This window comes from Lepidochelys olivacea (assembly GCF_965140295.1).
Source record: "Lepidochelys olivacea isolate rLepOli2 genome assembly, chromosome: 1".
Lineage (NCBI taxonomy): Eukaryota > Metazoa > Chordata > Testudines > Cheloniidae > Lepidochelys > Lepidochelys olivacea.
In genome coordinates, this window is record NC_140411.1 from 245,308,344 (window position 1) to 245,336,260 (window position 27,917).

At 41.3% G+C, this 27,917-nt stretch overlaps 1 protein-coding gene across 8 annotated transcripts in view; it reads right to left on the bottom strand.

Annotated features, from left to right (window-relative positions):
* CAPRIN2 (caprin family member 2) overlaps window positions 1-27,917 on the bottom strand; it is a 73,920-nt gene that overhangs the window by 9,534 nt on the left and 36,469 nt on the right. For all 8 annotated transcript variants that reach the window (XM_084627601.1, XM_084627604.1, XM_084627605.1 and 5 more), the window contains 6 exons: window positions 19,108-19,239; window positions 18,796-18,883; window positions 17,818-17,873; window positions 16,262-16,372; window positions 13,208-13,321; window positions 9,448-9,600 (listed from right to left, as the gene is read on the bottom strand). In XM_084627601.1, coding sequence (XP_084483727.1) covers window positions 9,448-9,600; window positions 13,208-13,321; window positions 16,262-16,372; window positions 17,818-17,873; window positions 18,796-18,883; window positions 19,108-19,239 — 654 coding nt within the window. The remainder of the gene's footprint in view (window positions 1-9,447; window positions 9,601-13,207; window positions 13,322-16,261; window positions 16,373-17,817; window positions 17,874-18,795; window positions 18,884-19,107; window positions 19,240-27,917) is intronic.

Below are 27,917 nucleotides of genomic sequence, written 5' to 3' on the forward strand. Positions count from 1 at the left end.
TAACACTTCACCATTTATACTCCAGTAGCACCTAAAGACTCAGCATTCAGGGCCTAATTGTGCTACACCCTCTACATGTCCCCTAGTAGGTTAGAGTTCATGCCCTGAAGAATGTCTATTTAGACTAAATGTGGGAGTTAACCCTATTTTAGATACAGGGACTGGAGGCACAGTGACTAGCCCTCTATCACCAGGTCACAGTCTGTCAGAGCCTTGACTTCAGCTCAGATCTCCAAGCCCTAGTCCAGTGCCTTACCCAAGCTCCCTGCCCTGACCCCTCACCTTTTTCCAACCACCACACATTAACCTTTTAAAGTTCCTACTATAATGTTTAGTTATTGCTGGCAATAGCCTGCTTTTACTAAACTCACTGAAACCCAAATCCTGATCCAGAGATATACTACAACCTCAGTGAATAGTCTCACTACTGGGATTCCCATCACCACCTGAGTTAGACAATTTTCAGTTGAGAAACAGGTTCTTGGCAGCTAACCACATGCACGCAGCTTTTCTGCTTTCATTTTTACTACACATATATACTAACCAAGCAGAGGCAGTTCTCTTCTGAGGCTGTCCTTTTCTGAATAGCTGCCAGAACACAAGCTGTTTGATGCTTAGTGTCAGTCCTAAAAATGCTTAAAACATTCCCAAAAGAATGATGCATGGACAAGTTCAGAATCTCAAAAGGAAGATTTATTTGACCTTTAGCAATACTAGTAGTGAAAACATTACCAGTGTCTTGTAAAGTGGCTGGGCACTACAAGGACCTTTATCATCTTCAGTGAGACAAAAAATTCAAAATTGTACCCAACCGGCAAGCACTTCAGCTTCTATTTTAACTGCAAATCACATACTAAGGTAGCCATCTATCCTATGGTACAGTGACAAATATACTATGAAATGTGGGAGACCGCTTGAATGGTTAAAGGCAAGCCAGGCAGTCTGTATTAGAAAGCAAACTACTCTGCCATCTATATGAAGGTCTGTCACTATACTGAGATTATGCAATTTGAAATTCTTTTGGGCTGGGACAGAGTATAAGAAATAAAAAACAACTATTGGCCAATAAGGTATAATAATAAAATAATAATAATCCAGGGGAAAGCAGCAAGGCCATTATTTCTCTTTTATAGATTACCTATAATTCCACAAGATGTTAGGATGGCAGAGATTCCCAGCCACCAGAAACCAACCACTAGCTCATGAGGATAAAGCAATGTGAAATCTAAACCCATCTCATGGATGAGTCATTATCTTCAGCACTAAAATTCAGGCTGCACAAAGTGTTTATGGCTCTCATGCTTCTCTCAGTGGCTCTGAAGTCCCGAGACTGATAATAGTTGTGATGTTGCACCCCATAATGCTTTATAGAAATATGCTTATGAGTGTAAATATGAAATAACTGGAATATGTTTTATGCTAGATATGCCATGTAACATCTCTGCAAAGGTTATGATCTACTGCATATTTTCATCCTATTTGTATGCATGTATCATTTTTGTATTTGAAGTTAGGAATATTGCCTATGTACTTGTTTGATTTTAAATAGCCTCAGTGCAGCATTTGGTCAGCTTCTTGAGAAAAGACTATTCTCAGTAAGTGCCCAGTCAATGAACTTTGAGAGATGCCAATCCATATCCGAGCTTCCCTAGCAATGTGGCTCAGCCTGTAAAGAACCAAGTCATGCATGGACAAGTGACTTGCCCATGTGATTCCAAAACTCCATCTTGTAGCCGGATTCTGAATAGGAGAGATGGGGTCTCCACCCACAAGAGAGTATTAAGCCCCTGGGAACTCCCCCATTTTGTCTTCAGCTCGCTCAAGAGATAGCCTCTCCACCCCAAAGGATACCTGAAAGAAACTGGAACAAAGGACAGTAACTACGGGGGTGTGAGTGATTGCTGGACCCAGACTAGAAGGAGGCTAGTCTGTTAAAGAAGCTTATTGGAACATCTGAGGGTGAGATTTACCTGCATTTACCTTCCTACTGTATTAGGCTTAGACTTGTGTGTTTTATTTTATTTTGCTTGGTAATTCACTTTGTTCTATTACTTGGAACCACTTAAATCCTACTTTTTGTATTTAATAAAATCCTTTTTACTTATTAACCCAAAGTATTAATACCGGGGGGGCCAAACAGCTGTGCATCTCTATCAGCGTTATGGAGGGCGAACAATTTATGAGCTTACCCTGTATGAGTTTTATACAGGGTAAAACAGATTCGGGGTTTGGACCCCACTGGGAGCTGGGTATCTGAGTGCTGGAGACAGGAACACTTCTTATACTGTTTTCAGTTAAGCCTGCAGCTTGTGGAGGACGTGGTTCTGACTTGGATCTGTGTTTGCAGCAGGCAAGCGTGTCTGGCTCAAACAAGGCAAGGTGCCCAAGTCCCAAGCTGGCAGGGTAAACTGACTCAAAGGTAGTCTAGGCCCATCAGGTGGCAGTCCCAAAGGGGGTTTCTGTGACCCAAGCAAGCGGTCACAATAGTAATGGGCATGGGGATGCTGCCTGAAGGAAGACTATTTCCTTCTTGGGGCTGGAATGCACAGTTCAAAAAAAAAATTCAGTCACCCTGGAGTCCTTTAGGGAATGGAGGACCTCATTCATTTTGAAAATAAAGCTAATTTACCCTCAAAGGGAAGATCCTCAATAGTAGTTTGGACAGCCCTGGAAACAGGGGAAAAAAGAAGCTAGGAGGATCTTCTGTTTGCCTTTCCAGAATCTGAGCATATACTAACTGACCTGACTGGGCTGAGCTAAGCTATACTGCCTCTTCCAGGAGGGGGATCTAACCCTGGAAAGGGCAGAAAATGTAGGCTTGCACGAATACAGCTGTACACTCCAGAGCATCCAGGGCTAATACAAATGTAAGTACTAGGATGGGGCACATAAGGATAGTAGGAGGGATTTTTTTTCTGGTTTCAGAGTAGCAGCCGTGTTAGTCTGCATTCGCAAAAAGAAAAGAAGTACTACTGGCACCTTAGAGACTAACCGATTTGAGCATAAGCTTTCGTGAGCTACAGCTCACTTCATCGGATGCATTCAGTGGAAAATACAGTGAGGAGATTTACACACACACACACACCCCCATGAAAAAAATGGGTGTTATCATACACATTGTAAGGAGAGTGATCACTTAAGATGAGCTATTATCAGCAGGAAGGCGGGGGGGGGAGAAAACCTTTTGTAGTGATGATCAAGGTGGGCCATTGCCAGCAGTTAACAGGAACGTCTCAGGAGCAGTGGGGGGGGGGGGAATAAACATGGGGAAATAGTTTTACTTTGTGTAATGACCCATCCACTCGCAGTCTCTATTCAAGCCTAAATTAATTCCAATACAGCAGTCTCTCGGAGTCAGTTTTTGAAGTCTTTTTGTTGTAATATTGAGACCTCTAGGTCTGTAATCGAGTGACCAGAGAGATTGAAGTGTTCTCTGACTGGTTTATGAATGTTATAAATCTTGACATCTGATTTGTGTCCATTTATTCTTTTACGTAGAGACTGTCCAGTTTGACCAATGTACACGGCAGAGGGACATTGCTGGCACACGATGGCATATATCACATTGGTAGATGTGCAGGTGAACGAGCCTCTGATAGATTTCCACTCAAATCAGCCACACTATCAACTTCATGAAAAAACTTGTACAGATACAGACAGACAACTTCCTTTCCAAATGCAAACAGATGGACATCATACCAAAAGGACTGAAGATAAAAAATCCATTACAATCTACATACCACACAGACTATGCTGACAGCTTGTGCCACACACTCTCAAAGAAACTGCGGAACCACCTGATCAACATCCGCTACAGCAAACAGGGAAAGATTAAGAATGAGCTCTCAAAACTGGATACTCTCATAAAAAAAATCTTCCACACAAACTTCCTCATGGCTGGACTTTACAAAAACTAGACAAGCCATTTACAACACACACTTTGCTTCTCTACAAAAGAAAAAGGACACTAAACTATCTAAACTACTACATGCCACAAGAGGCCACAGCAATGGTTCCCTTAACCCACCCAGCAATATTGTCAATCCATCCAACTATACTCTTAGGACAGATTCTTCTGCTGGGCTATCTCGGGGCCTCTCCTTCTGCCCCTCCACCCCCACGAACATGATACAGTTCTGTGGTAACCTAGAATCCTATTTTCGACGTCTCCGACTCAAGGAATATTTCCAACGCACCTCTGAACATCATACTAATCCACAGAGACCTTCCTACCAACACTACAAAAAGGATTCTAGGTGGACTCCTCCTGAACGTCGAAACAGATTGGACTTCTACATAGAGTGCTTCCATCGACGTGCACGGGCTGAAATTGTGGAAAAGCAGCATCACTTGCCCCATAACCTTAGCCGTGCAGAACACAATGCCATCCACAGCCTCAGAAACAACTCTGACATCATAATCAAAAAGGCTGATAAAGGAGGTGCTGTCATCATGAATAGGTCGGAACATGAACAAGAGGCTGCTACGCAGCTCTCCAACACCACTTTCTACAAGCCATTACCCTCTGATCCCACTGAGTTACCAAAAGAAACTACACCATTTGCTCAAGAAGCTCCCTGAAAAAGTACAAGAACAAATCCGCACAGAGACCCCTGGAACCCCGACCTGGGGTATTCTATCTGCTACCCAAGATCCATAAGCCTGGAAATCCTGGGCCCCCCCCCCATCATCTCAGGCATTGGCACCCTGACAGCAGGATTGTCTGGCTATGGAGACTCCCTCCTCAGGCCCTAAGCTACCAGCACTCCCAGCTATCTTCGAGACACCACTGACTTCCTGAGGAAACGACAATCCATCGGTGATCTTCCTGAAAACACCATCCTGGCCACTATGGATGTAGAAGCCCTCTACACCAAATTCCACACAAAGATGGACTACAAGCCATCAGGAACAGTATCCCTGATAATGTCACGGCAAACCTGGTGGCTGAACTTTGTGACTTTGTCCTCACCCATAAACTATTTCACATTTGGGGACAACGTATACCACCACACCACATGATCCATCGTCTACAGCCAAGCTCTGTGATACAACCGCATTTGCTCCAACCCCTCAAACAGAGAAACACTTTCAAGATCTCTATCAAGCATTCTTACAACTACAATACCCACCTGCTGAAGTGAAGCAATAGATTGACAGAGCCAGAAGAGTACCCAGAAGTCACCTACTACAGGACAGGCCCAACAAAGAAAATAACAGAATGCCACTAGCCATCACCTTCAGCCCCCAACTAAAACCTCTCCAACGCATCATCTAGGATCTACAACCTAGCCTGAAGGACGACCCATCACTCTCACAAATCTTAGGAGACAAGCCAGTCCTTGCCTATAGACAGCCCCCCAGCCTGAAGCAAATATTCACCAGCAACCACATACCACACAACAGAACCACTAACCCAGGAACCTATCCTTGCAACAAAGCCTGTTGCCAACTGTGTCCACATATCTATTCAGGGGACACCATCATAGGGCCGAATCACATCAGCCACTCTATCAGAGGCGCGTTCACCTGCACTTCTACCAATGTGATATATCCCAACATGTGCCAGCAATGCCCCTCTGCCATGTACATTGGTCAAACTGGACAGTCTCTACGTAAGAACAAATGGACATAAATCAGATGTCAATAATTATAACATTTATAAACCAGTCGGAGAACACTTCAATCTCTCTGGTCACTCTATTACAGACCTAAAGGTCTCAATATTACAACAAAAAGACTTCAAACACAGACTCCAACGAGAGACTGCTGAATTGGAATTAATTTGCAAACTGGATACAATTAATTTAGGCTTGAATAGAGACTGGGAGTGGATGGGTCATTACACAAAGTAAAACTATTTCCCCGTGTTTATTTCCCCGCCCCAACCCCCCACTGCTCCTCAGACGTTCCTGTTAACTGCTGGCAATGGCCCACCTTGATCACTACAAAAGGTTTTCTCCCCCGCCGGCCCGCCCTCCTGCTGGTAATAGCTCATCTTAAGTGATCACTCTCCTTACAATGTGTATGATAACACATTTTTTTCATGGTGTGTGTATATAAATCTCCTCACTGTATTTTCCACTAAATGTATCCGATGAAGTGAGTTGTAGCTCATGAAAGCTTATGCTCAAATAAATTGGTTAATCTCTAAGGTGCCACAAGTCCTCCTTTTTTTCCTGTTAGCCCAAGGTAGTTGCCTGCTGACTGAGTCCTCCCCTGAATCCCTAGTCAATTCCCACTCTGCTACCCAAAGGGAGGATGGAGCAGGAAGCATGTGATTGAGATACAATAGGGAATCCTCTATGGGGATGAAGGGAAGGAATTATATCTAGCTACATCCTTCCTTTTGATATTTGAGGCGGCTTGCATAGTGTGCTCCAGCAGGAACAATTTTAAGCAAGCCTCTCCAGCACTGAATCTGTTTAGGGAAGGCATGATACATGGAAAAAAAGTCACCCAGGAATACATTAATCTTCTAGGCATAATAGGTATCGGATTAAGCAGTGTCAACTTCAGACAAGGGGCAAATTTTGTTTCAAGGATTTTGTCTCTGCTATACAGACCCTCTGTAGGGTAGAGAGCATCTAGCCTCAAAGTATCTCAGGGGTTTTTTTTTGCCAGTGGGCAAGAAACTAACACTGCTAACACTACTACTACTACAACACCACTAGCATGATGCAGAGAAGCAGAATGACAAAATGGCAGGGGTTCTATATAACTGCCGTAGCTGGTAAGAAGGAATTGAGGAAGTTGGGCCTGTTCCACCCTTTATGCCCATGGATAGAATGCCACAGGGGCATCTAGGACACAGCTCCAACTAACTGCTGGCCAAGAGAATGTGATCTCAGGCCCATGAAGAAAGGAATCCATGTGAACAATCATTTGAAGCATGCCTTTCAGGCATCTCCAGTTTTCCTTCCCTTCATATGGTTTAGTTACACCTCTTTCCCAGCAACAGTCAGACTAGACTGAGTTATCTGAAAACAGGGCCAAATCCTTAAACTTTAGGCATGGCTGGACATAGCTCAGTGAACTATAAAACCACTATCTGGGTTGGTCAAATATTTAGGTTTTAACCTTAGTAGAGAACATGCCAACCCCATTATTTGAAAGCAATGCCTTACAGTGGAGTCGAACCTTATGCATGGGTTAGGTTGTAAAAGTCAGCGCATAAGGTGAAAATAGCGTATAGCCAAAGTTACCCTTGAAAATCCCCTAAATTGCCCATAAAGTAAAGTACACACTCCATCACATTAAGATTGGGATCAGCATCCATAGAGCTACGTAGCCATGAGAACGTAAGCCTCGTGTACATGGCCTTGAAACAGCGAATCACACCTTGGTCGAGAGGTTGGAAGATTGAGGTGGTATGGGGGGATGAGAGAAACAGACAGATGACTTTGTATGCACAAACCGGAGTGCTGCAAGGCAGCCAGGAGCATTGTCTATGATCAGCAACACTTTAAAGTCAAGTCCTTTCTCTTCGAGGTACCACTTGACCTCGAGAAACAAAACACTTATGGAACCAATCCAGAAATAATGCTGCCGTCACCCAAGCCTTTTTATTTGTTTGATTGCCAGAACACAGGCAGGAGATTTTTGTTCTTGCCTTTTAGGGAACGGGGATTTGCAGCCCTGTAGAGCAAGCCCAGCTTTATTAAATGCCCCGCCACATTGCCACAAAACAATCAAATGGTCTTTAGCTGCTTTGAAGCCAGGAGCTTGTCTTTCTGATTTCAAAGTATAAGTGCGGTTGGGCATTTTTTTCCCCAAAAGAGCCAGTCTCATCAGCATTAAAAACTTGTTCTGGAAGATAGAAGAAAAGGACTATGATTTTCTTTAATTCTTCAAGGTAGGCTTTTGCTGCTTCTTCATTGGCAGATGCAGCTTCACCAGTACTTCATCAGTGGTGAGCTGGAGCCAGTTTGCACAAACTGGTTGTTAAATTTTGAAGCCGGTTTAGAACCGGTTGTTAAAGGGGTGGCCAGACTTCAGCCCATGGGACTGTCCTGCCTGAGCTCTCTACTGGGGAGGTTCCCCTGTGAATTTTTACACACCTGGCAGCACTCCGAGCCTTCGGCGGCAGGTCCTTCACTCACTCCAGGCCTTCGGCGGCCCTGAAGAACCCACTGCCGAAGTGCCTCCGAAGGCCTGGAGCGAGTGAAGGATGTGCCGCCGAAGGCTCGGAGTGACTGAAAGAACAGTTCTTCAGCTTTGACAGATCACTGGTCTGCATGTTTTTGAGGTTGAAGCAGTTCCTAAAACTGTTAAGCCAACCTTGGCTGGCTTTGAATTCCTTCTCATCAGAAGGCTGTCCCTCTTCAGCGGGAGGTTTGAACAGCGCATAGAGGCTAACTGCCTATTGATGGCAACACATTGCGAGAAAGGCTCACATTTATGGTTCATGTCTTCCAACCATAAGTTTAATGCCTTTTCAGTCTTATCACACACCTGGCTCGTCACCTTAGCAGTTATTGGAGCACTTGATGCCATGGCTTGACGAATCTCTCTCCAATCTTGATGGCATGAATGCTAGCTTTGTTGCGGCCATATTTAAGTGCTGTGTTGGAGACCAACATACAATCTCTCAACAAGTCAACATAGCCAGTTCTTCCTCCCGCATTCAAACAGATCGCTGTTTCTTCGGTGAGCACCAGATGAAGTAGTTGGCTTGTGTTTAGGGACCATGTTGTATGAAAAATACATACGGTATCTTTAAACACTAGCATCACACTCAGTGCGGCGAGATGCTCACACTATGAGAGGCACGTGGGAACTGAGACCGACTGAGGGAACAGCAGATTCACATCTCCCATACCACGCTCACTCTGGGGCATATGCTCATTGAGTGGAATGGTGGGCAGAATCGCCCGCACTATTTACAGGTATTGTGTTATTTTTCTTTTTTTTGTTGAGTGCGTGTAGTTGAATTCACGCAAGTTAAATGCGCGTATGATGCGACTCACCAGTATTTTGCTACATAGCAACCCCCACTGGTATTTTAAACATGACTGAGCCAATTTACTTTTTAGCAGGTCTCAACTGTGAAAAAGTTTACAAACAAGGGGTCTTAACAGGAATTGAGATTTCATTAGCATATTAGATTAGCAAATTAGGAATTCAGTCACTTGCAACTGCTGGCCTATTATAAATAAAATTTGATAGTTAATGAGCTGTAGTGCTTGATTTTGACCTACACAATGGCTGCAGAGAGCTTCTCAGCTCATGGAAATATCCTACTAATGAAGCACAGAAGGAAAGGTAGGAGCAGCCAAAATTTATGACTAGACAGTCATTGAGAGGTCCTCAGTTATAGTATGAGCTATCAAGTTTTGGGCTGAAACCTGGACGGTGCATTTAATAGTTTTAAGGCTGAAGTAATAATTTGGAAGCATTCTTGTCATGAATGCTTTCCTGTTTACCCTCTACAAGAGATACACTTACAGTCTGCATTGCCTGAAAGGGAGCTGCATTTATGCTAACAGAACTGCTGCTTGCTGGAGGAGACTGAAAGGTTTGCCCCTGTGACACTGGTGACATGGAGGTGCTTGAAGTAGGCAGCGGTGACTGTGGCTCTCTTGGCAGGGGAATAGTTGCCTGAGAAGGGAACAAAAATACATGAGGTCACGTGATAGTTATCAGGGAATAACACAAGAAGTTAGTTTGTTCTAATGCCTAGATTGCTGAATGTCAGCAGTTTCTGCAGGTTGACATTTGGGCACAGCCAAACAGAATAGCTTTTGCTTACAATTTCAAATCTTGCTGTGCATCCTCAGCAATCAGTACTTCTATCACAGCCTATTGAGTAAGTGAAAATGTCCATGGACTAGTAAACATACCAATCATCAATTTCCTATGGAAACTACAACATGAACATAAAAAGAAAAGGAGGACTTGTGGCACCTTAGAGACTAACCAATTTATTTGAGCTAGTCTCTAAGGTGCCACAAGTCCTCCTTTTCTTTTTGAGAATACAGACTAACACGGCTGCTACTCTGAAACATGGACATAGACAGCTTTTTCCACAAGCGAAAGATATTATTAAGTACCTGCCATTGTATAAAGATCTATGTATGCCTCAAAATGTAGAAAGTAGTTCCTTGATCCCAGAGACAGTATAAGTATAGTGACCTCTTTCCCACCAGAAAGGGTCAATGTTTGATTACCAAAGTGGTCAGTACAGTAGTGCTGAAACAGTTTGCTTGGTCAGTTCAGTACCAAGTCAATGCCTATGTTCAAGTACATTAATGCTGCTTAAGCCTCCACACTTGTCCCTTCCAATGCTAAAATGAAGTGATGCAATCAGTGCAGAAAAATGCTTTGGCAGCATATCAGAGCACTGCAGATAGGAAAGACTAATTTAACACTCACCCTAAGTTTCCTATGGAAACTACAACATGGGCAGAGAGGGAAGAGCATCTTTGCTAGCAGGCTGGCTAACCTAGTGAGGAGGGCTTTAAACTAGGTTCACTGGGAGAAGGAGACCAAAGCCCTGAGGTTAGTGGGGACATGGGATACCGGGAGGAAGCATGAGCAGGAGAGCATGAAAGGGGAGTGCTCCTGCCTCATATTAAGAGAGCAGGACAAACCACAAGTTCTCAAGTGCCTATACACAAATGCAAAAAGGCTAGGAAACAAGCAGGGAGAACTGGAAGTCCTGGCACAGTCAAGAAATTATGATGCGATTGGAACAGAGTCTTGGTGGGATAACTCACATGACTGGAGTACTGTCATGTATGGATATAAACTATAAATTATATCTAGCTACATCCTTCCTTTTGATATTTGAGGAGGCTTGCACAGTGTGCTCCAGGAAGGACAGGCAGGGCAGAAAAGGTGGGGGAGTTGCATTGTATGTAAGAGAGCAGTATGACTGCTCAGAGCTCTGGTATGAAACTGCAGAAAAACTTGAGTGTCTCTGGATTAAGTTTAGACGCATGAGCAACAAGGGGGATGTCGTAGTGGGAGTCTGCTATAGACCACCGGACCGGGGGGGATGAGGTGGACGAGGCTTTCTTCCAGCAACTAACGGAAGTTACTAGATTGCAGGCCCTGATTATGGGAGACTTCAATCACCCTGATATCTGCTGGAAGAGTAATGCAGTGGTGCACAGACAATCCAGGAAGTTTTCGGAAAGTGTAGGGGACAATTTCCTGGTACAAGAGCTGGAGGAACCAACTAGGAGCAGAGATCTTCTTGACCTGCTGCTCATGAACTGGGAAGAATTAGTAGGGGAAGCAAAAGTGGATGGGAATGTGGGCGGCAGTGACCATGAGATGGTCGAGTTCAGGATCCTGACACAGGGAAGAAAGGAGAGCAGCAGCATACAGACCCTGGACTTCAGAAAAGCAGACTGACCACCTCAGGGAACTGATGGGCAGGATCCCCTGGGAGAACAACATGAGGGGGAAAGGAGTCCAGGAGAGCTGGCTGTATTTTAAAGAATCCTTGTTGAGGTTACAGGGACAAACCATCCCAATGTGTAGAAAGAATAGTAAATATGGCAGGCGACCAGCTTGACTTAACAGTGAAATCCTTGCTGATCTTAAACACAAAAAAGCTTACAAAAAGTGGAAGATTGGACAAATGACCAGGGAAGAGTATAAAAATATTGCTGGGGCATGCAGGAGTGAAATCAGGAAGGCCAAATCACACCTGGAGTTGCAGCTAGCAAGAGATGTTAAGAGTAACAAGAAGGGTTTCTTCAGGTATGTTAGCAACAAGAAGAAAGTCAAGGAAAGTGGGGGCCCCTTACTGAATGAGGGAGGCAACCTAGTGACAGAGGATGTGGAAAAAGCTAATGTACTCAAAGCTTTTTTTGCCTCTGTCTTCACGAACAAGGTCAGCTCCCAGACTGCTGCACTGGGCAGCACAGCATGGGGAGGAGGTGACTAGCCCTCTGTGGAGAAAGAAGTGGTTCGGGACTATTTAGAAAAGCTGGATGAGCACAAGTCCATGGGACCGGATGCGCTGCATCCAAGTGCTAAAGGAGTTGGCAGATGTGATTGCAGAGCCATTGGCCATTATCTTTGAAAACTCACGGTGATCGGGGAAGGTCCCGGACAACTGGAAAAAGGCTAATGTAGTGCCCATCTTTAAAAAAGGGAAGAAAGAGGATCCTGGGAACTACAGGCCAGTCAGCCTCACCTCAGTCCCTGGAAAAATCATGGAGCAGGTCCTCAAGGAATCAATTCTGAAGCACTTTGAGGAGAGGAAAGTGATCAGGAACAGTCCACATGGATTCACCAAGGGCAAGTCATGCCTGACTAATCTAATTGCCTTCTATGAGGAGATAACTGGCTCGGTGGATGAGGGGAAAGCAGTGGACGTGTTGTTCCTTGACTTTAGTAAAGCTTTTGACACTGTCTCCCACAGTATTCTTGCCAGTAAGTTAAAGTATGGGCTGGATGAATGGACTACAAGGTGGACAGAGGGCTGGCTAGATTGTCAGGCTCAACGGGTAGTGATCAATAGCTCCATGTCTAGTTGGCAGCTGGTACCAAGTGGAGTGCCCCCAAGGGTCTGTCCTCAGGCCAGCTTTGTTCAATATCTTCATTAATGATCTGGACGATGGTGTGGATTGCACCCTCAGCAAGTTTGCAGATGACACTAAACTGGGAGGAGTGGTAGATACACTGGAAGGTAGGGATAGGGTACAGAGGGACCTAGACAAATTAGAGGATTGGGCCAAAAGAAATCTGATTAGGTTCAACAAGGACAAGTGCAGAGTCCTGCACTTAGAGGAGTAATGGTCTCAAGTTGCAGTGGTGGAGGTTTAGGTTGGATATTAGGAAAAGCTTTTTCACTAGGAGGGTAGTGAAACACTGGAATGCGTTACCTAGGGAAGTGGTGGAATCTCCTTCCTTAGAAGTTTTTAAGGTCAGGCTTGACAAAGCCCTGGTTGGGATGATTTAGTTGGGGATTGGTCCTGCTTTGAGCAGGGGGTTGGACTAGATGACCTCCTGAGGTCCCTTCCAACCCTGATATTTTAAGATTCTAAGCAGAGGGTTAACAAAAAGGAAGGCTTCCAGCTTTCTGAGATGCACTATTGAGACCAGGTATTTAGCATACTAAGTAAAACAGAAAACCTAATTTATATCTGAAGCATCTAGTCACTCAGATTTAGATTGTTAATTTTGACTGAGCTGTTCAAGTAAAGTTTATGAGCAGAGATGTAACCATATGTGAAAAGCAGTTACTCACCTGGGCAATTTCAATCTTTTTGGATATTACTGGCTCAGAGATGCATGGGCTTGTCTGATAAGGTGGCTGAGATGAAGTATAAGTCTCGGTCCCTTGAGAAAGTGATTCTGATGTCTGAAAGGACAAAAACCTTGACAGATGTAACTTAACTACCAGTAGAATGTTGCAGAAATAGGGAAGTTTATAATTTGAAAAAGTGTTATAATAATAAAAGAGTGTTGATGCATTCACTTTGGACCTACTGTGTTTACTTAGATCTAGATCTCTTACAAAACTACATGTGTAGCATGGAAGATGCACACTCAGCTTGTTTAACATTTTAAGATTTCAAATATTGACTCTTGTGGTAAGTTTAATATAGGAGTCCCAAAGATATCCTTAATTATAGGCAAGGCCAAACCAACCATTTAGGCTGAATAGTTTGGAAAGTTTCAGCCAAAATCCTTCAGCAATTACCAAACAGAACAGGGAAAAACATTTTGCAGTGTTAAAATTCTGAACACTAAGAAGTTATAGCATCCCCATTCTTTAGAGCAGGAATTTGAAGTTTGGCAGGAATGCGCCTTTTGCTGTTCTTGTGAAAAATCTATGCAAATTGGGCCAAGTTATAAAGCTCTGAAAGATCAGTTTACACATATTCAGTAAAAACTTCTCAGTTTAACAGCTAGCTCCAAAGACTCCATTCTCAGTAAGCAATGCTGCATACCCTCATGACCCTTACCTGTTAATCCAGACTGCACATGCGTCAAAGAAACTAAGCATGCTCCCTCTTAAGGCTATAGCTTCCCAGCTGCTCTGGGCCAGGATGCTTGTTTCTCCTGTGCTGTCAGTAACCCCCTGCAGCTACCCAGACAGTGTGGGAGGAAGCAACCTGACATGAAAGCTGAGGGGACAAGAGCCAGACCAGAGGGAGGGAAGAGTAGATTGAGATAATGGAGGAGGAGACAGGATTGGTTGGGCAGTGAGAGAAGGAGCCAGGGAGAGGGGGAAATGGGAGTGTGGAAATATTTGCTGGCACTTAACTCCGCATTACAACTTAACAATGGAAGTGTGATAACTAGTCCTAAGTTGTTTTGTAGTGTAAACTGATGAACCATTTAGTCTGCCTTAAGTATATGAAAATTCAGTACAATAAGTAGTCATTTTTCATTAAAACTGACATCCAAACCTAGTGCAGTTACATCCAATGGAAGCAGCTCAACTTTGTTTAGGAAAAGCAATTCAAAAGCTGGAAGTTTTTTAACTATTCAGGACTACTTTACAGTTTAAGGAGATGGTTCTGCAAACCATCATGCTGTAAAGCAGTGCTGCTACATGCCAGTTGTAGATGCTGGACTATACAGATAGGCAAATGTCTTTTCATGTTAATATTTAGGTATTTAATGTGAACACAAAGGGAGGATTTCTTCAGAATTCTTAGTTTGCTTTAGCCAGTTATTACCCAGAAAATCAATAATTTTCCCTCAAAAAGCAAGACTGTCCTATTTAATCATTTCCTCGTAGGTTATTGTTTAATCAAATATCTGTCTAACTTACAGGCTTGAAGGCAGTAGAGTATTTTCAAGCCACTACAAAGGAGATAATTCCTGTACGTGGTAAAAAATTGACACACCCCGCCTCCCAATTTCCTTTTATGCTGTTAGTATTTTACAACCAAAACATATTTGCACAATACTACATATGTATTTGCCAGTGCTTGCTATGCTAAACTTCCTTAAAACAGAGCTTGGTGTAATGACTTAGAAATTCTGAATTTCTGTGAGAGACTTGTTTGGTTCCTGGAAACAAGACGATACACAGGGAGAGAAGGTAGTCGTGTTACTCATCAGCAATACCACTCAATAGTTGAGTGGAGTCAATGTCTCTAAAGAAGGCCCCAAATAGTTTCTGCAAGAACAGAGTTATCACATGGAACCAGGGTGGATAAAAATCAATTAAACAAAAACAAACCATTTTTGATTTAAGTTGGATTTTTTTGATCAAATGCTCTGAGGAAAAATCCTATCTAAAGACAGTGTTAATTAAGATACATTATAGCTCAAAGGTATCTCATCATGGAATAAGGATTATATATTTTAATTCTATAGTATGAGAATATATTCAAGTAATGTTTACGAAAAAAGTTTTGTAAATGAATTTCAACAGTTCAGGGATTAGGGACCCAATCTTATGGGGTTCCACAGGCTTCTGTACAGATTTAGGTAAATCTTTCTATCTACCCAACAGGACTCAGTCTAGATTGGAAGATACCAGAGAGGCTTAGTTTTGCCGTTCTCAAACTGGATGTGTCTCCCCAGAGGTAACACTTAACAGCAAAAACGTTTTTAAATATATAGAATTGAGAAACAGACTGCAACTCTATTGTCCCTCTGCAAATTTGGGTACACAGAGTCAATCCCTTACCTCCCTAAAAGTGCAAAGTTTCAAGAAGTTCAACAATAGAAGATTGTTGGGTGGAATAGATCTGGAAAAGGAGAAGTCTGAAGATAAATGTCAGAAGCGAGGGACATATGCTTGTTTTGTTAAAATACGGTATGTTTGCTGTTGAAGAAAAAGATTCAGAATACTTAACATTGTTGTTTCAGTTAAATAAAACAATTTAGACGTCTGTCTGGTGATGTTCTCCTCCCAATACAGCATGGCAAGAAAATCCTTCAAATATTAAAGATTAACCTGTTGAATTGGAGACAGCTCACCTCCCAATGACTTCATAAGTATCTGCTTCAATTACCTTTGGTTAATGAAATAACCAATCATTCATTTTCTGATATAGTTGTAAAACTCATCTGAAAGCTTTTTAAAATAAATCCCTGTTTAAAAATGTACAGCGTACACCTTCTAAAAATAAAACCTACATCTCTGAATTGTGAAGAATATGTATTCAGGTTATAACCACCAACAAGAATGCACTTATGTAGAAAACCATGATTAAATGGAGTCTTCCTGACTAGTGATTTAAATCAATTTGATTTAAATCAAATCCAGCCTGCATGGAACATAATGAAGGCCAACGAAACTCCAGTGGGAAGTGTCAATGTTGTCTTGATATTTTACCTGCGGTATCTGTGGGGTCATAAGATCATCTGTTTCAGAACCAGAAAGAGTGTGATCAGCAGATGCTAAGGAAGTATTTGAGCCATGCAGAGTCATGGGAGAAGCAGCAGCCTGGCAGGGAGAGAAACTACGTCAGATAAAGTTGATTGGAGGCAACAACTCCAGTAGTTCTGAAAAGCCTTCAAACACAGTTTTGTTAAAGTGCATGGTTTAGTTTATAAATGAGTGGTTTCGTGCCAATGCTTGGTATTTCGCTAACAGTTATGTCTGCCTATAGGCCATTATATACTGTTCCTGACATTTAGCTATTGCTCTAAATAGGACACTGGCCATCCAGTATTTTTGAAAATTCGTCTTAATTTTTTTCTTCAAGTTGCTCTTAGATTTGCTTTTAAATATATTAGCTGAGCCACTTGAACAGTTTTATTTAAACCTCAAGTGCTAGTGGTCTGAAATGACAAGTGAAATGGAAATTTTTTCCTTATAAAGTTATTGGAGGATGCTGCTTGATTACTCTTCAGACAATATTGTAATAGGCACACTGACAAGGCAAAGTCAACTGCATCTCCTGGCTATTATAAATTTAAGGTAGGCAATGCAAACAATTCTCTTGATTTTTGCATATTACCTAGATTGGTGCAGATCCTACATGTGCCTATTCAGAACATAGGATGTACCTCATCCAGTCCATCAAATGCCCTAACTGTGTGGGCGAAACCAGACAAATCTGTACACTCTCAAATGAACTCACTCAAAAAAATGACAAGACAAGATACCCTATCACATGTGAGCCAACACTTTTCAAAGTGATCACTCCATATCTGACCTATCAGTCCTCATTCTCAAAGCAAACCTACACAACACCTTCAGAAGATTAGCCTGGGAACTTAAATTCATAACTCTGCCAGACATGGTCTCAGACGCTGGTTTTACGGCTCACTACAACAATTCAAAACCTACTAACATTCCTTGGTCTTATGACTGCAGAGGTATTAGCCACTCACTTCATTTTAAGTGGTTTCTTGCAACTTGTATTAACTCCTTATGCTTAACTATTTGTCCCCACCTTTTATTTAGCTGCAAAACTCTGGTTGTCTTTTCCAGACTTGAAGAGGAGCTCAAGCTCGAAAGCTTCTCTTTCACCAACAGAAGTTGGTCCTACCCACCTCTCTCTCTACTAGTTGCGCTGGTAATTGAAAGCTAAATCCAAATACATCTTCCATACTGTGAAATGGAGGTTATAAAATGTTATTTTCACTCGTCTGCTATTACATTGAAGTTAAGATGGCATACAATGCTTTTTTGATATATAGCCTGGAGTATGAGCTATATATCTGGTGGGAGCTCACTTTGCAGAGATTATAAAAACAAACTTTAAAATCAAGTTCTATACTCTTAATTTGGTAGGCCAAATCAAATTTGGTCTGTCTTGTGACAGACTTATTTTGGCATAATTTCCCTATACAATTCCTCAGTTATTTCTGAAAGCACAATATATATCTTATTAAAAAAGATCACAATTGTTTAATTTTATAGACCAGTACTCTTAAGTTTACCTGTGGTGGCTGTTGAAGAAAGTCATTTTGACTTGGCAGTTTCTGTTCATTAGAAGCTTTGTAAAAATAAGAGAAAGGGATTAGTCAAGCAACATATATTTGCCTTAAATTTAACTACAGCTTCTCAGCATAATTCAAAGATTGATTTTTTTCCAAAAAAATTAAAAAAAAATAAAATCTGAAATTTGGACAGCTACACTGCCCTTACTATACATCACGCAGTAAGCATACCAGAAAGCTGAATAAATTAAAACCTAAAGTAAGTCACTCATTTAGGAAGTGTAGTTTTATCTTGTGAAGTTAAAGGTCAAAGCAGTCTCCAGCAACAGAAAGACTTATGTATGGAACAGCTATTTCACTAAGATGACTTGAATTATTCAAGACAAATTTACTCAAAGTTTCAACAGAGGTAGAACGAACATTTAGATTTTCTTTCATTCCCCAATACCCATTACGACTGACTTATTTTCCTGTTTTGTAATACACAGTTTCTCCATACATTTGAAGGGTAACAGGACTATTTTAAAGCCTTAATAGCACCAGCATAACTAACTAGAGACAGTTCAGTATTAACTGTTGCAGAGGTAATAGCTATGTGTAGGAATTCCATAGGTTGTTAGAGTTCATTATAAAACATTCTGTATTGTAGACAGGTATACAAGTACAATCTGAAGGACTGAATCCTAGGTGGGAGGTGAAAGTATTGAGCCATAAGAACTTGACCATGTATAAGTCTCAGGTTGCGAAACAACAACTGTTCCACAACCCTGCAGCATAATGCATATTTAAGTGTTGCTGTAAGTTATTCTGTTGGCCATTTAATGAAATGTTAGCCATTAGATTTAGACATTGTGGATGAGATGGTCATTCTAGATAGAATTTTGTTCCCCCATTATGCCTATTGGTGATGCACAGTGCAAGTGAAATATTGCTCCATTCAACTTAAGAACTCTGGATTCTATGTAAGAGTCTACCTACCTACAGGACTACCTGCTGGAGTTACTGAAGGTGGTTGTGATGAACAAATAGCACTTGGTGAAGCTTTATCAACATCCAGGATGGACTCCTTAGAAAGATTACCAAGTTCATGAAATGGGAAAAATTAGGACTGTTCAGATCAAAAAACATCACAGAAGTTAAATATTCTCTAGTCTGCTAAAATCTTTCATTGATTTAGTCAATAGTATCTAGGTCCACTCCACTAACAAAACAAGTTACTACATTACCACCACTGGCACAGTGGGGACCCAAGCCCTGCAGGTGTTATTGCAGGATAAACAAGACACATACCTGCATGAAGTTGTAAGTCCCTTGTATCTGAGTCATCAAATCCTGCAGTTTTTCCTTCCTTAGTATAGGATCCTTTGGAAGAGTAGAAGTAGAGCAAAATTCTGCAGCTGACTGATGTCCAGGTTTAGGCACCTAATATGTAATGAAAGAAGGATATAAACTGATGCAGGAGGAAAACCTGCAGTAAGTACTCTGACAAGTGTCTTCACAAGAAGAGAAGTTTAAGAAATCAAATACCAAAGAATAGGAAGTGCTAAACTGGTTATTGGCATTTCCTGAATAAAACTTGATGCACAAGTTCACAGTCTGTTCACTTCAGAAATCAGTTTACTAGTCACTGGATTAAGCTTGTGGCATTAATTCACTACGTTTTTCCACATATGCGATACTTTGTTCAAGACAAAATTAGGTATATTTATTCAGCCAAATAAGTAACACTCAAAATTTAGTACGGTCCAGCTAAACACTCTGCAGTTTTGAAACTAAACTTGGATAGGAATTGCATTTTTAAGCTACGCTGCACAATTCTCAAAAATTTTTTGCAGTATACCTCCTCCCCTCCCGCCAATTAGAGAGTCATGGGTGATAAGATACTGAGTACATGTCTTTTGGGAGGTGGCATTGCCAGGTGTTTTAAAGAAACAGCAGCTAAAAGTAGGTAGAGCTACAAACAAGGTTGCTTGGCACTAACATCTCAAAAACTTGCCCTTTACAGTCTGAAGTTTCAAGTGTGGCATTTCCTACAAAAATGTTGCATTAGCACAAGTTTCAGAATTGGGCATGAAATACACATACCCCAGTCCTCAAGAAAAAGACTTTTGAATGCAGCTTTGTGTGGATCATTTCAGACTTTACCTTTTGGTCTTTTACCTTTGTTATATATTCAGATCAATCCACAGAATCTATTCTGGCTTATTCCAAGGTCTGTAGAGTGGTTGTTTCCCCCACAATGGGGATCATTCAAAGAAAGGGGTAGGGGAAATTTTCAACAGAAAAAAACAGATTGGTTACATAGCAGAACTGCTGTTACTTTTAGAACTTTTAAAACTAAACAATGCACTGTAAGAAACAATGCTGTATTAGCACTGACTAGATTATGTATTAGATCTTCTGAAATACAAGTTTGATGGAAAAGATGCCACAGGAAGAAAGTTGGCCTGATTCCAATTACATTGGATGAGACAGATCAAGGTATCGGGTCAGACGGAAATGGAGTACTACAGGAGAGTCTACAGGCATGCAAGAGTCACTAGTAACCACCATCAAAAGTTTGGCTAAACAGCCAAAGCTTTGTAGTCTTATTTGAATGCTACTCAGTACCTTCTGCAAGCATTCCCCGGTTAGTTACATGTTTCATACTCCATGCCATGTCTAGGTTAGAGTGTGTTCTTGCAGAGTTCTGCGTGTTTATTTACTGCCCGGGTAATCTCAAAAGTGGAAGAGTTGGAAAAAGGAAAGTCATTTAAATGGGAAAACGTGAAAGTGAACAATCCTACATGATGAGATTCCAAAGGTACACTGCTCTCTAGTTTGTGTAGCTAGACAGCTGCACCTTCAGAGGTGAAGAGTAGCCATATTACTTTAGTTTTATGAATGTACAATGCCAATTAAACATAGGATACCCTTATGTGGAGAAGATCAATTTCTGTCCAAGTTATGCAAGAGCAATGAACTTGAGTTTGCTAATCTTTAATTATGTAAGTGTGAGCACTACATAAGTCACAGTAATGCTATGGCTACACAATTAGTAGGGAGGTATTCTAGTAGGGAGGTATTCTGACTCAACCATATGGGGAGGTCTAACTCAGCAGCTGTATGTACAGGTTGGCTTCTCAGTATCCATGTTAGTGGAGCACAGGATTGGGGCCTGGAGTTATTCCTTATGGAGCTCAAGGCCATTGCTAACCTTCTCACACCCTAGAGAATTTTAGGGCCTTTCACATTCACTCTTCCCCTCCCCCACCCCAATATTACATCCATCGGCTTTTGCTCACCTGTAGCTCTCTGCTCAATTCTTCCCTCCTATCCATCCATGTACAGATTTCTCCATCACTCCTGACAAGCATTTTCAAAAAGTGCTCTTCTTATTCACGTTGTACGGACTTTTGGCTAAAAAGGGCTTTTCATGCTTTCACATAGATGTGAAAATCTTCTCCCACAATTATACAAAAAGCAGAATGGCAGTGTACAAGAGAACCCAAAAGTAAAATGGAGGACTTCAGAATTAAAGTTACCTTTTCTTCTCAACATATAGCTACTGAAGATAGTTAATTAGTGGTGGGTATAGAATTAGCAAGAGCTAGCCTCTTCATGTGTAATAACCTCCACCTTATCCACATTGTGGATAAGATCTGAAATTAGGTCACTCTTTATATAGAGTTAACTCCCTGCCAACAAAAGTTTTGCCTTGGTGTGCTTAAGTGAATATGTGTCAATCCTACAAAGTAGTGTATGCACTCATACAATGGAATCTCTTTGGTATCTATTTTCAGATATTAGTTGCAATTTCATTTACAGTAACTTCAGTGTTGGTGTAATGCTGGAAGTCAAGTTCCAGTAACACTCAAGTTTAAGTGAAAGAATAAGCACAAGACTTTGGCCTACTCTTCAGAAGTGCTGGGCAGCCAAAAGTCCTGCTGAAATAATTTGGGGCCACAAGTGCTCAGTACTTCTGAATGTCAGGACACTAGTCTATAGAACAAGATTTCACCTACTGAGAGAGCAAGCTATTATGTTCTACTACCAAAAAAAGTATGGCAAGCATTTTCTGCAGTCAAAGCTGTGACCAACTGAAATTTTGTAAAAGCAACCTGGCATTCCATATTGCCTTCCTCCATTCCCAATCAACAAGTAGGAACTAGGTCCAATTACAAAGGATGAATATAAACACCACAAAGTATGCAGGGGCAAAAGAAGAAAGGCCAAGGCAAAAAATGAAATTAAAACTAGCTAGAGACAAAGGGCAACAAGAAAACATTCTACAAATACATTTGAAGCAAGAGGAAGACCAAGGACAGTGTAGGTCAGTTACTCGGTGGGTGATGGGAGGCACAGGGAGGGAGAGAGAAAGTGAGAAAGAAACAGAAAATGTGGAAATGGCAGAAGTGCTCAATGAATTTGTTTTCACCAAATAGTTTAGTAGCAATTGGACATCTAAATCAATGAATGCCAGTGAAAATGTGGTAGGATCAGAGCCTAAAATAGGGAAACAAGTTAAAAATCACTTAGACAAGTTTGATGTCTTCAAATTACAAGGGCCTGATGAAATACATCCTAGAATACTCAAGGAGCTGACTAAGGAGATATATGAGCCATTAATGCTTTTCTTCAAAAAGTCGGGAGTTATTCCGGAGGACTGGAAAAGGGCAAAGATACCACCAAACTATAAAAAGGGAAATAAGGACAACTGGAAAAATTACAGACCTGTCATCTTAACTTCACCACTTGGAAAAATAATGGAGCAAGTTATGCAATTAATTTGCAGACACATAGGTGTACGTAACAGCATGGATTTCTTTAGAGCACATTGTGTCAAAGCGAGTCAACAGCTTTCTTTGATAGGGTAAAAAGCCTTGTGGACAAGGAGGGAAGCGGTAGATGTGGTATCTCTAGACTTCAGTAAGGCTTTTGATACTGTCTTGCATGACCTTCTCAAACAAACGAGAGAAATACAACCTAGATGGAGCTACTATAAGGTAGGTGCATAACTAGTTGGAAAACTGTACCTAGAGAGTAGTCATCAGTAGTTCACATTCAACATGGAAGGGCTTATCAAGTGGGGTCCTACAGAACCAGATCCAGGACTGATCCCTGTTCAATATCTTCATCAATGGTTTACCTAATGGCATAGAGCAATGGTTCTAAAACTTTTTTTGCAGACCACTTGAAAAATCGCTGAGGGTCTTGGTGGACCACTTAATGATCTTTCCAAATGTTTGTACCATTAGCTAACTATTGTAAAGTGCTTTGGAAAAAAGCACTATATAAAACCTTAATTCTTTCTGTTCTACAAACAAAAGCAACTCATTTTAATGTCAGTAATATCTTACATTTCTCATGCGATGGATGTGCCCTCTCCCCCGCCGTGGCAGCCCCACATTATGGAACTGACAAAGTTGTGTGCAGCCACCCACGCACACACCTTAAAGGGAACTATCTGTGGACCATCTGAACAGAGCTCATGGACCACAGTTTGAGAACCTCTGGCATAGAGAGGACTCTTATAAAGTTTGAAGACGATACCAAGCTTGGAGGGGTTACAAGTGCTTTGGAGGATAGGATTAAAATTCAAAATCTGGACAAATGGGAAAAATGCTTTGAAGTAAATAGGATGAAATTCAGTAAGGACAAACGCAAAGTACTCTACTTAGGAAGGAACAATCAGCTGCATACATACGTAATTGGAAATGACTGCCTAGGAAGGAGTACTCAGGAAGGGATCGGGGCGGTGTCAGTGGATCACAAGCAAGAGGAGTCAGTGTAACACTGTTGCGAACCAAAAAAAAGCAGCAAATGTCATTCTGGGCTGCATTAGCAGGAGTGTTGTAAGGAAAACGAAGTAATTCTTCTGCTCTACTCTGTGCTGGTTAGGCCTCAACTGGAGTATCGTGTCCAATTCTGGGCACCACATTTCAGGAAAGATGTGGCTAAATTAGAGAAAGTCCAGAGACTAGCAACAAAAATGATTAAAGGTCTAGAAAACATGACCTATGAGAGAAGACTGAAAAAAACTGGGTCTGTTTAGTCTGGAGAAAACTGAGAAGTTTTCAAGTACATAAAAGGTTGTTACAAGGAGGAGGGAGAAAAAAATGTTCTCCTTAACCTCTGAGGTTAGGACAGGAAACAGTGGGCTTAAATTGCAGCAAGGGCAGCTTGGGTGGGACATTAGGAAAAGCTTCCTGTCAGGGTGGTTAAGCACTGGAATAAATTGCCTTGGGAGGTAGTGGGGTCTCAGTCACTGGAGATTTTTAAGAGCAGGTTAGACAAACACCTATCAGGGATGGTCTAGATAATACTTAGTCCTGCCTTGAGTGCAGGGGACCTCTTGAGTCCCTTCCAGTCGTAGGACTAGCATTCTAGGAGGCTGAGACTTCAAAGACAAAGCTACCAGTTTGTCTCCATGTTTTGTAAGGTTATGAGTGAGGTTGCAAGAGGTTTTCTAAAAAGCTTCCCCTCTCCCTGCTCCCCCACCCAAAAAGAGTTTGGAACTTTACTACAGACTGTTCCAGTTTTACCATGCCAACTGAAATGGCCTGAGATTTAAGTTGTTTGTGAAGTTTTTATAAATACTTTGTGAGCTACTTCAAGACTTCAATTTAAGTAGTCTTATAAAATGGTACCTAAAAAGCTTTCTGGCTATCATAGTTAGCTTTTAAGTAACCCCATGAAGTAACTTGGAATGTACAACCACCACCATTTTAGCACTCTTGCTTATACCTGTCAGGATATATTCTTATATTTGATTATTAAATTATGCTGCAATAATAGGTTTCCTCTGATACAGAATACCAATGGAGAAGGTGAAGTTGATTTAAATCTAGTTTAAATCATAAAATATATAAAGTCATAGTCCTTGCATCTTCCTTTTACAGACAAAGTTGTCTGTTTTCAGATGTAGTCTGCCTGAGGAACAACTTCTACCAAAATATACCAGGTGGCTTTTGTCTTAGGTGTGAAGGATATTGTGGTTAGCAAAGTTATGTAATGTGTATCAGTTCAAGTGACAAGACAGGCACTGAAAGATCCTACATGGTCATGTGGTTTGCACCTCATGAAGGCAAGTGTGTATTCACAATTCTGATGCTACAGCCTATTAAGCACTTTTTGTAGTAATAAACTGAGCATAAGCAGCGCTCCAGAAGAACACTACAGAAGTGGCTAGGGTTGATTCACTCCAGAAGGAAATTTGGTCCCCAGGTGATTGCAATTTGTCTAGTCTGCTACTGAAAGCTAAGTTAAGATGTGCCTATCAATTTTCACAGGCTCCTTTAGCTTACAAGGTGGGGCTACTTCCCCAGATCACAAATGTTCACAGATATCTTACTTGTGTGTTTCTACCAAACTAGTCATTAACACTTCAGTAGAAAAAAAAAGTCTCAAGGTTATAACATGTGCATCGGAGTCTCCTAAGCACTAGAGAAAAGTACTTTGGATAATACAGCCCAAATATGACTCCAACTCTCCAATATGTTCAAGAATTTAAACTAGCTATGTACTGCTGTATACCCCTGGAAAGAGGCCTCATGTATGTTCAGGGAAAGGTACACGAGTTACCTGACAGTTTAGACTTTAAGACCGACTACTCTTTGTGCCTAGCCTCACTTTAAAGTAATATAGTAAAAGCCCACAGTGTTTGAGAAAACAGCTTCCCCTGGGTCTTTAACTCTCACTATTGCTTTACAAATGGACAGCAATACTAACTGGGAACTTTCCTGTTAATGTGTAGCTGAACTAAACACACTAGATCCAAATCTAACAGGTGGACTATGAAAGAAAACTCAGGTCTTTATTACATTAAAGCTTATTTAATTCCCATTTTGAAAACAATACCCTGCTCAATTTTCAGTCCGAAATCTGATTAGGAAGCTGCAGATCGCTTTTAGGTCCTCTGACAATCAAGAGGGCTATTACTCAGACTAGTTGCAAAAGCAAAAATAGTGCAAAACAATATTCACTATTGGATGCAACAGCTGATTGGTTAAAAGCATGTTCCTTCCCTGTCACACTCCAGATAGTCCTACTAAAATGCAAATACACAACAATCACAACATGTTCATGGTGGTTGGTAGTGGACTACTGATTCTTTCAGCTGTAAATCACTTGTTTAAATCCAACCTTGGCTGATGGTGACAAAGTATCATCCACTGACTATTCAGTGGCTTGCCTCTAAATGAATTTGTGGGTTCAGACCACTGGGCAGACATCTATAATAGTTATAACTAAGCCTGAAAAGACCAAAAATTGAATGTGGAGGGGAGTCTCTGTCCACTTATCAGGCAATTGTAATTGAGGTGTACTGTTTCCAGTGTGCCAGAAGTTTGCACTGCTAATTATATTGTCACCTCCATAGTATAAAGTTAACTGCTTTTGAGAACACATGCAACTGAAGCCATGTCAGTTTAATATATTTTTCCGATTTAGAGAATCTATGCCAGGTCATACATAATTCAAGGCACAAGGAACTGTACCATCCAGTATTGGCTTACAGACATAAAAACTACCTTCACAGTGCAATAGTATACTGATATTGCCCATAACTACATACATTTAAGCATATTTGAATGCATGATCATACAGCACAGTTCTGCATACCAACTGGATGATAATTTACATAGTGGGAAAGAGCCCATAATGTTCACTGCTTGTCATTCCTCAGTACTTCAAACTAGGAGATGAAAATATCTACAAACTAGGCTATTTTGAAGGTACCACACTATTTAGCATCTCTCATGCTGCATGGTGCCTTTTCTAAACATGTTTTTAGATTTGTACAGGTGATGAAGTACTTCAACAGCAGAAGTAGATATGCTTATATATCCAAGTGATGCTCTTGGTCAAAGTGTATGCTTGAGATGGATTCTAAGCCAAGTTTACTTCCTGATTTGGAATTAGACATTGCATCTGGCATTATGGGACTGACTAGTGCAGTGCTTTTCAAGCTGTGTGGGGCACCGGCAATTTTTTTCCTCCCCCAATGTGCGCGCAGACCAGCAGCCAATGGCTCGCGGACCGGCACCGGTCTGCAGACCACCACTTTGAGTAGCACTAGACTAGTGGACTTACTATGGATTCTGTAGCAAGCAGTAGTAAAAGCCTAACTGAAGCTGAAATAATTTCCACTGTAAGTCTGATTTTACCACTTGCTCCCAAATGTTGAATAAAAACTTGTTTTGACTTGAAATTTCATGTGTGTTCTTAAGTCAGAGGAGAGTTTGACATTAAGACAGCCTATTTCAATTAAAACGTAAGGGTTTTAAGTTTGTTTTCCCTTTTAAAAATGTTTTGCTTACTCAAGTCAGTTGTGCTTTTACTAAAGACCTCCAATTTTACAATTTAAGCACTTGGATCCAGAACACAATCCTAGTTTAGCCTTTGATATATCTAAATTACTTATTTTTCAGTTAAAGCTTTTGCAAACATTAAGTGCATGCCTACACAATTAATATTCATCCTCAGTATGTCAGTTCAGCCTATAGAATATTCAGACTAAGGGCACGCCTTCACACCAGCTGGGAGAGCGCTTCCCCATATAGGTAGACAGGCCAGCATGCTAGCAATAGCAGCAGCTGTCGTGGCACAGGTGGCTGCTTAACTAGCAGCCCACTATGTATCCAGGGGTTCCAGTCAGATTGCACTCAGGCAGCAGCTAGTCTAAATTTCTATAGCAACATTAGTATTTTTAGCATGCCAGATTGAGCAAAGCTAGCACATCTGCCAACCCACACTGCAAAGTACCCTTTTAGCCAGTGTGTAGACATACAGGTGGTCATCTGGCTTATATTTAGGGTAAGAGTAGGTTAAACCAACACACCAAACCTAAATCAAGTTAGGAGTGTCCACACAAAGTTGCATCAATAATTGAACTGGTTTAACACCAATACCTCTGAACCTATGCAACTCTATGTTAACGAGGCCTAAGACTTAGTGCTTAAATTCCACAGTCCCAACCTGGTAGGTCAAGGGCTTTAGATGGATATTTTAAAAATAAATCTATATAAATAAAAAGGAGAGTATATAGTCCTCAGCGCCTACAACTATATTCAATGAACCTACATTACTCCACTGGAAAAGCATCCATATTCTGAAACAGA